The sequence below is a fragment of the Vicia villosa genome, linkage group LG3, assembly GCF_029867415.1.
Source record: "Vicia villosa cultivar HV-30 ecotype Madison, WI linkage group LG3, Vvil1.0, whole genome shotgun sequence".
NCBI classification, from domain to species: Eukaryota; Viridiplantae; Streptophyta; class Magnoliopsida; order Fabales; family Fabaceae; genus Vicia; species Vicia villosa.
Genome location: NC_081182.1, coordinates 105,736,996 through 105,747,771, shown reverse-complemented (window position 1 = coordinate 105,747,771; position 10,776 = coordinate 105,736,996). Strand labels below are relative to the sequence as shown.

General features: G+C 27.4%; 1 protein-coding gene across 1 annotated transcript; it reads left to right on the top strand.

The window, feature by feature from the left end:
• The first annotated feature begins 3,576 nt into the window (after positions 1 to 3,576).
• LOC131658734 (uncharacterized) lies at positions 3,577 to 8,902 on the top strand. The gene is made up of 3 exons (XM_058927998.1): positions 3,577 to 4,384; positions 8,684 to 8,762; positions 8,872 to 8,902. The coding sequence occupies exons 1-3, from the start codon at positions 3,577 to 3,579 to the stop codon at positions 8,900 to 8,902; spliced, it is 918 nt and encodes a 305-aa protein (XP_058783981.1).
• The last annotated feature ends 1,874 nt before the right edge of the window (positions 8,903 to 10,776 follow it).

Genomic DNA, 10,776 nt, shown 5'->3' with positions numbered 1-10,776 from the left:
AGACAATCACTTTCAAAGTTTCAACCTATAAGCGCCTCAAGATCAACCACTAAGGATATTATCCCAATTAGAAGAAACCTTAGTAAGTTTTATGCAAGCTACTCAAAAAGGTTTTGCATAAATAGATAAGTTATCGCGACAATTAGCAGCTCAGGCTAGTTCGAGTGAGGGATTTATCGGTAATATAGTGGATAACCCAAAGAACGAGAATTATAGATCCATTGAGTCGAGAAGGGGGTTGTGACTTCTACCCAAAAGACTAGTGGGGAGAGAAAATAAGACATATGCACACCACTGGATGAAATTACTGAGTTAGAAATCGAAAAATATGAGGTGAAGAATAGCCTTGGTAAAAGATCAAAAAGACCAAGATAAGATAGTCTGGTTGTGGATGAAGTTCCAAAGGCAAGAATTTGCTTAGACATAGATATGAAACCTGAACATATTCAATAACAACATGTCCCAAAGATCTATTTTAAATGCATATTTATGAATGAATGATAATTAAAGCATCAATAGTATTAAAAGAACAGTGACCGATTCTCAAAAGTTTTATTATTGTGTTTATATCCGTTCTTATTTCTTTTGGCATAGTGTATTATATGGATTATAAAATAATCAATTAGAGTTGGATTGAAATTCACTGCTTGTTTTGTTATCGATGTCGATGGTAGAAGCGGAGGTTTGGCGGTACTTTGGAAGAATTCAGATAAGTGCAGTGTGCAGAATTTCACGCGTAACTTCATCAACATTCATGTTAAAGATGACAACAAAGGAGAGTGGCGGTTAACCTGTTACTACGGTTATCCGGAACGGAATAGAAGAAGACAAGCGTGGGATATGCTGAGGGAAATTAGTTCTATGTCTAGTTTGCCTTGGTGTATAATTGGAGACTTCAATGACATGCTCTCTCAGCAAGACAAGCATGGAATCCATCCACATCCCAACTGGCTTTGCAATGGTTTTCGAGATACTGTTAGTGATTGTAATCTTGTCGATATCCCTCTAGAAGGTCACCAATATACTTGGGTGAAGAGCCAAGGCACTGATCGTATGGTCGAGGAGAGATTAGACCGTGCTTTAGCTAATACTTCCTGGTTGGAGATGTTCCCTTCTGCTAAGCTAGACAACCTCATAGCAACGCATTCGGATCATTCTCCTATTCTACTCTCGTGCGACCCAGTCCTTCAATACCGTCGGCATCATGCTTTTCGATTTGAAAATTGTTGGTTAAAAGAAGAAGACATAGAGGACGTAGTTCGGCATGGGTGGCAGCAGGAGCGAGTTTGTGATGTCACGAAGCAACTTACTAATTGTGCAAAAGAACTGGAGAAGTGGAACAATAGAAACAGAAGAAGAAAGAAGGAGGAGATAGATCGTCACAAATCCATTATGGAGCAGTACCACAGCAGCCACGACTCAGAAGCGAACTCCCGCTTTATTGAAGCCCAGCGTGAATACGATAGGATTCTTATTAAGGAGGATCTCTATTGGCGGCAGCGAGCTAAATTGCATTGGTACCGAGACGGTGATCGCAACACCCGATTTTTCCATCAATCGGCAACGTCGCGTAGGAATTTCAAGCAAATAAGACGTTTGAAGAACGAAGACGGTAATGACGTTACTACTCAGGAAGATTTAAATCATGTGGCAAGGAGTTATTTTGAATCCCTCTTTACAGAAACAGTAGGGAATTATGAAGGAATCCTTAACTTGTTCCAGCAGGTAATTAGTGGGGATGATAATGAGAAGCTTGTTCGTCCGATTAAGCAGGAAGAATTATATGATGCCCTTTGCGACATGCATCCTAATAAATCTCCCGGCCCCGACGGGTTTAACCCGGCTTTTTACAAAAAAATTTGGGATCTCTGTGGTAGAGACATTTGGCTGGCAGCTACCGAATGGCTTTCGAGAGGATACTTCCCATCATCCCTTAACGATACCAACATCTGTGTAATTCCGAAATGTTCCAACCCACAAACTATGAAGGACTACCGCCCAATTTCTCTTTGTAATGTGGTGTATAAACTAGTGTCAAAAGCTTTAGCAAACAGAATGAAACACTTACTGAACAAATGTGTCACAGAGGAACAGTCAGCTTTTATTGAAGGTAGATCTATCCTTGATAATGCTATGATCGCTTTTGAGGTAATCCATGCTCTTAAAAGACAGACACGAGGCAGTAGGGCGAATTTGGCTCTTAAAATTGATATTAGCAAGGCGTATGATAAAGTGGATTAGGGTTTCTTAAGAGGTGTTCTAACTCGTTTGGGTTTTGATGAGAAATGGATCCATTGGATCATGATGTGTGTAACCTCGGTACACTATACTGTTCTCGTTAACTCGGGTCAAGCAGGACCAATTGAACCAGGAAGAGGGCTTAGACAAGGGGACCCACTGTCTCCTTACTTGTTTATTCTTGTTACGGAAGGTCTTTCCAAACTCATGACAACAGCGGTGGCACGTGGTGATATTCACGGGATACAAATCTGTAGAGGGGCACCTAAGGTGTCCCACCTACTTTTTGCTGACGATTGTTTTTTGTTTTGCAGGGCAAACTTAACCGAAGTGAGAAACATGATGAAGGTGATTGAGACTTATGCGGAGGCTTCGGGTCAGGAAATCAACCTGACTAAATCGGAGGTGTTTTTTAGTCGCAATTTATCTAAACCAGCTCAAGAGGATCTTGCCAGTATTATGGGAGTTCGCCATGTGTTAGGAACATGCAAATATCTAGGATTACCCTCTATGATTGGGAGAAGCAAGAAGGCTACTTTTGCGTACATTAAGGATCGAATATGGAACAGGATTAACTCTTGGAAAGGAAGATCTCTATCTAAAGCAGGCAAAGAAATTATGATCAAATCTGTTCTCCAGGCCATACCGTCGTACATTATGAGTTTGTTTATTCTTCCAGAGGCGGTTATCCAGGATATTGAAAGGATGTTGAATGCGTTCTGGTGGGGAGGTGGGAGAGATGGTGGAGGAATCCGATGGATGTCTTGGGATAGAATAGCGTGTTCTAAAGAAGATGGAGGTTTAGGATTTCGAGACTTTAAAGCTTTTAACATGGCTATGGTTGCAAAACAAGGTTGGTCCCTACTATCGAAGCCAGATACTCTTGTCTCTAGAATTTTCAAAGCAAGGTATTTTCCCAATAATTCTTTCTTTGATTCTTCCCTTGGGTATAATCCGAGTTTTGTTTGGAGGAGTATTTGGAAAGCCCGTGAGGTTCTAACTCTAGGATGCAGGTGGAGTATTGGAGATGGTAGTCAGATAAGTGTTATGCAGGATCCGTGGCTTCGCGGCAGCAGTGAAGGTATATTAAGAGGACCGCAGAAACAGGAGGTCTACCATATGTCTGTTAATAATCTTATGCAGGCCAATGTTAAGCAATGGGATGTTGATACCGTTAGAAATCTTTTTGACGCGTCGGATATGGAAAAAATTCTTCAGGTTCCCTTGATTGAAGATGTTACAAAAGACAAAATGATTTGGAAGGATGAGTAGGATGGTGTATATAGTGTGAGAACGGGCTATAAACTTTGGCATCATGCGGCAAGAAGTAAAGAGGGGATGGGAGTTCCTGAGAATTGGGGGATTGTTTGGAAGATCAAAGCTCCTCCTAGAGTCAAGCACCTTATTTGGAGAATTTGTAGGGATTGCCTTCCTACTCGAGAGAGACTCAGGAATCGCTTTGTGGAGTGTCCGCCCGACTGTCAGTTTTGCGCTAGTACAACCGAGGATGAATGGCATCTTTTTCTGACTTGTACAGTTACTAATCAGTGTTGGAGGGCAGCAGGTTTGTCTCATCTTATAGATTCCCGTTTACACTCCTTTCAGGATATTAAATCTCTTATTTTTTATATCTGTTCGAAGGAGAGCAAAGAAGTTTCAGGAAGATTTGCAGTTATGTTGGATGTACTTTGGAAAAACAGGAATGATTATGTTTGGCATAATGAGCAAGAAGAAGCGTCAACTTTGGGTTTAAAAGCGACTTACTTATGGAACGAATGGTTTCAAGCCCAAGAGAGATTGACTAGCAATGCTCGTCTCAATCATGCTTTAGAGTGGAGTCCACCTCCCGTGGGTTGGCTTAAGTGTAACGTCGATGCGGCTTTCAATAATAATAACGGCACTACTAATAGGGGTTGGTGTGTTCGTAATCACTTTGGCAACTTTATATATGCAGGTATAGCTTGGGATCCAGGGACTCTACGTGTCATTGAAGCTGAAGCTTTGGCTCTTAAAGAAGCTATCCTTAGGGCTATATCCTCGAATTTGGAGTTTGTGATTTTTGAAAGTGACTCCCAAACTGTTACACAAGCTGTCCTATCAAATAAAAAGGGCGACTCTGAATTTTGTCTTATTATTGAATCTATTTGTAATTTATTACTATCCTATTCAAACTTTGAGGTAAAGTTTGTCAAACGTCAAGCGAATTCGGTTGCTCATTCCCTTGCGAGGGCGGCCAATTCTTGGGATCGACGTAGTTTATTGAGTTCGATTCCTCTTTGTATTGAACATCTTTTGATTAATGAAAGTCGTTGAGTTTGTTCTGTTCAAAAAAATAATAATTGAATAATTAGTAAAAGAAAATTAAAATGAAAGATTCATTTAGTGAAACATTAATTTTTTCTTAACTTGAAATATCGTTTGCATAACTTTGGAGAAAATATAACTAAATTAATTGTTCTTAATATAACTAAATTAATTATTTTTTAATTTTTTATGTTAGTAATATTCAAATATGAGAATATATATATATATATATATATATATATATATATATATATATATATATATATATATATATATATATATATATATATATATATGTGTGTGTGTGTGTGTGTGTTGTGTGTAGTGTGTGTTGTGTGTGCGCGCGCGCGCCTGCGTGTGTGTGTTTTTTTTTTTAAATTAATGTGAATATTAATTTTTTTTTAAAAGGTCATAAAAGTTTTATTGATACAAGTATTTTTATAAATAATATCAAAACTAAAAATAGTATATCTTTTTATTATAAGAAAAACAACGTATAATATTTACATACTAGAAGAATATATCATTAAATTACGTTTGGTTCATACATATTGGTTCTTTTTTTTTCTTCTTATTAAATAACCTAATAATTAGGGAAATATTGTTTGCGTAATACTAATTGATTTTGTATAAAAAATATTTGTTATTCATTACATTTTTATATTATTTTAATTATAAAATTTTATTTTATTTTCCATTAAATATTTTTTAAATCTTAAATAAGTATCTGTATTAAGTAATTTTATAGTGTAATTAATATGTATGATATGATTAGTACTAAAATATCATTGTGTTATAAATACATTTTGACGCTTTTATCTTAATCTTAATCTTAATCTTATCTTAATATATATAAATGCAAGGTTGTCATGATGGCAACCCTAGCCACATGTCAACCTGATAGTAACTCTAAGCCCAAACCCTAATACTAATTTTACAAATTTGACCTCACACTCTAACTTTAACTTTACTAATTTAACCCTACATTAAGAATAAATATAATAATAATAATAATAATAATAATAATAATAATAATAATAATAATACCATTAATAATAATAATAAAAATTATATTTAATTTTTAATGAACAAAAAATTAATTTTTACATAAACTCAAATTCTTTCAAATTACTCATCTAATGATAATAACTGTATTTTATTATTTAATATTTTGTAACTCTCAAATATATTCCGATTATAAAATATAAAAATATTACATAAAAAACTTTTATGTGTATGTATTTTAATGTTTATTTTTTAATAATATTTTATTATTTAGTATTTTGTAACTCCCAAATATATTCTAATTATAAAGTATAAAAACATTAGATAAAACTTTTTTATATGTATATATTTATATTAAAAATAATTTATTATTTATATTATTATTGTTAAAAATATAAATAATATTTATATTATAATTTATTATTTATATTATTATAAATATATAAAAATAAGATAATAATAATAATAACAATATTAATAATAAACAAAATAATAATAATCAAATTAATAGTAATGATAATAATAATAAACATAATAATTATGATTATAAATTAAATAATATTATTAATAATAATATAATATTCAGCATCACTGTTAAAAATAATAATATAAATAATAAATTATAATATAATATTTCGCTACCACGATTAAAAATAATTTGATTTATAAAAATATAATTATTTATCTATTTTGCAATAGTAGAAAATAAAAAAACATGAATACAATTTTAATATATATTATTCAAAAAGTGTATAAATAAATATTTTATATAAAATAATTTATAATCAAAAAGAAATAAAAAAAATCTAAATACAATTTTAATATATATTTATCGTTTCTAAAATATAAGTTAAAAAATATAATAAAATATATATTTAATTAAAAAATATTTATTAATATTATTTAGTTACTTAATTTTTCTTTCTTCTAATTTATACATTCTAAATAATTAATAGTATAATTGCAATATAATTTATATGGTCTATAAAATAATTTTTATGCAAATAACAAATAAATATCAACCATTATTAAAAAATTATTTCTAACATACCCGTGCAGAGCACGGGTCGGTAATCTAGTATATATAAATGGAAGGTTGTCATGATGGCAACCCTAGCCACGTGTCATCATGATAGCCCTTCCTAGCAAAAACCCTAAAGTGTTATTTACTAATTTGACCATACACTTAATGTGTTATTTACTAATTTGACCCTACATTAAAAATAAATAATAATAATAATATAAGATTTAGGCACTATAATAATATAATATATAATAATACTATCCAAGATAACAATATTAGAAATAATTTAATTTATAGATATTATAATTTTTTGTATATTATACAATAGCCGAAAATAAAAAATCTAGTATATATAAATGGAAGGTTGTCATGATGGCAACCCTAGCCACGTGTCATCATGATAGCCCTTCCTAGCAAAAACCCTAAAGTGTTATTTACTAATTTGACCATACACTTAATGTGTTATTTACTAATTTGACCCTACATTAAAAATAAATAATAATAATAATATAAGATTTAGGCACTATAATAATATAATATATAATAATACTATCCAAGATAACAATATTAGAAATAATTTAATTTATAGATATTATAATTTTTTGTATATTATACAATAGCCGAAAATAAAAAATATAAATACAATTTTTATAAATATATAATAATATCATAACAATCAACATAATAGTAATAATATTAATAAAATACAATTTTAATAAATAAAATACAATTTTAATAAATATATAATAATATCATAACAATCAACATAATAGTAATAATATTAATAAAATAATAATAAAAATAATAAACCACCAACAATAATAATAGTAATAATAATAATAATAATTAAAATAATAATAATAATAATAATAATAATAATAATAAACTATCCAGATCATAAAAAATATGAATATCATTTTAATAAATATATAATAATATCATAACAATCAACATAATAGTAATAATATTAATAAAATACAATTTTAATAAATATATAATAATATCATAACAATCAACATAATAGTAATAATATTAATAAAATAATAATAAAAATGATAAACCACCAACAATAATAATAATAATAATAATAATAATAATAATAAACTATCCAGATCACGCTATTAAAAATAATATTATTAAACCACCAATAATAATAATAATAATAATAACAATAATATTAATATTAATAAATTATCCAGATAACACTATTAGAAATAATATTGTTTATAAATATTATAATTTTTTGTATATTATACAATTTTTAGTATTAATTTTTAATTTATTTAATTTTTTCATTTATGTTTTTTAATGTTATCATATAGCATCTACAGTTTAATTTTAGTACAACTATCAATTACAAATTTTAATTATATTCTTTCTAATTATTATAAAAATTAATGTTTATAAAAGGAAGAGATTTATAAAATGGTTAATTCAATGAAAATTAATTACACTGTGTTATGATATATCATTTTTCACTATAAATAAAAAAAGTTATTTATCATTATTTAACAACAATTAACTCTGTTCGTTTATAGCAATTTAAAAATCAGCTACATTTCATCATTGTAATAATATTTTAATCAATGCCATTATTGTTTACTTTCAAACATAAATTTATGTTGATACTAATTAGAACCTCATATTCTTCTCATTTATATTATATATAATATATTATATTTTTCCAAAAAAAATATTGAGTGGCTTTTAATTTACATATCTTTAAAATAAAGACAACAAATTAAAATAAAAAATATAGAACTCTAGAAAAATATTAATATCCTTATATTTTAACTTTATTTCCAACTTTAATATTACTCTAATTATAATAATAATATATTTTGGTGTAAATTATTATAAGTCTTTAACTATCTATTTTCTAATCCATAACCACCTACCATTTTTAATTTTCAGTTTTTTTTTCGTTTCTTTAATTTCTCATTTATTTATATTTAACGGTTATTATTTTCTATTAATTGGTATAATAATAAACTTTAAAAAATTATATGTGTTAATAATGGTATATGAAAACAGTTGTAAAATATTATGTTTTTTTGGTATTCTTATCCACCTTTATAAGTACCATTGATCCTACTTTCATTCTTTATTCAGTGTTTTTGCTATCCAGTTCACGTATTCATTATTTTTTTGGATTTTTCACAATGTCTGCTATTGGCAACAATTTCAATCAGTAAGAGATTTTTTCTAATAATTATTTGCATATTTGTTTATCTTATTATCAAATTTCATACTCAATTATTATATTTTCATGTAAAAAAACATCTTATATGTTTTTGTAGGCTTAGTGAAGATGATATATTGCCTGCATAAATAATAACAAATGATAGAGTTTGTTCACGTGTATATCGGGACTGGAATAGATGCGCTAGAAACTGACAAACCAGTGACATATTCTACACAATCTTAATGGAACACACTACCACATTTTTTAGATTTTTATTTATAATTTATATTTCAGCTTTTACTTATTTTCTTTTGTTTTTGTCATTCCCTATTGTCATTTTTTTTTATGTTGTTAATTTAGATTGGATATATGATAAAATCATATTATTTGTTTTGTTAATAACATGTGATTGAATTTACTGTTTCTTTTTGACACATGTATGCCACATACGCCATATACAAAGGAAAATAATATTCACTAAATATATTTGGCTTTAACACTCATAAAGTTTTTCTTTCTTTCAATTTATTACCAATTATTGTCTAAACTTTATTACAATTACTTGATTTTTAAAATTACTTCCATGATTAAAAAATAACTTTTATATAAATAATTTAAAATAGAGAATAATTAAAAATATAAATACAATTTAAATATATATTTATCATTTCTAAAATATAAGCTAAAAAATATCTCTCTTCTATATTTCATATTAAAATTAAATAATAAGTAAAAAAATTAATTTAAATTATGAGTTAAATGGTAAACTCAATATAGTTCAAGTAGTCATATTTTGCCAGAGATAACTTACTTATTTTAATATATAAATGAAACCATAATAAATCTTCTAATAACTTAAAAAATAATATTATAAATACTTTTTGTATTATTGTTTCACATTAAAAATTTAATAATATAATTGCAAACATACTTTAAATAACCTACAAGACAATTTTATATGTAAAAAATAAATAAATATCAACTATTATAAAAAATGTAGTTTTGTTTCTAATATATCTGTGCTCTCCGTGCGGAGCACGGGTCGACAATCTAGTATTTAAAAACAACTTCAATCTGTTACTAAGAAAGACTGAGAAATTTATTTCAAAACAATAATAGTAAATACATTTTAAATTTTATGATTTTATATTTAACCATACATAAAATATTAGCTTTGAAATTATTATTACAAATATCATTAAAAAAATCATAAAAATTTGTTTTTAATTAAAATAAGTAAGACTGAAAGTTTTATTTTAATATTAAAACACAACTTATTTTTGTAATTTGCAAATGAATATAAATTTCGGCAATTTCTATTCTTTTAGGTTAACTAATGGTTTTTATATTTATTATAATTTTGTATTTATATACATAAATTATAAATATCATTGATAAATATAAATTAAAAAATAATTATAAATTATGGTTATCATTGATAAAAGAACCTCCTATAAATATATCTTAAATAATTTCATTTTATAACTTATTTCGTCTTTTACTTGAAGAAAATAAAAATAAAAATATTTTAAATAATGTATGAATCCGAAAATTGAATTTAATTGTTCAAATTCTTCACTTTTTCCATAGAAAAAATTGTTCATATTATTAATTGGTCTTTAATTTCATTCAACTCATTATTTGCCCAAATACCATTACCATTCACTTGCTAGTTTCCTTTTTTACTCTAACATTTAATTCTAAATTTATCTTTCTTTTTTAAATTTTTTATAAATAAATTACCCTTTTATGTACCGTATTAAGTAATGCTGATATGCTTATATATATTTCATTAATATTGATATGTCTATTTATAATTTTATTCAAAAATTTGGTCTAACACATAATTATTTTTATATTCATTGCATTATTTTTGAAGTTTTAAACAATTTTTCTTAAAAAATTAAACAATTTATATTTTATACTAATAATAGACGTTTAATATAGACTTATCCTACTATGGACCCTCGTATTTTTAATAAGATATTATTTTCATTCTTTATTTTTTATTGCTATAAAA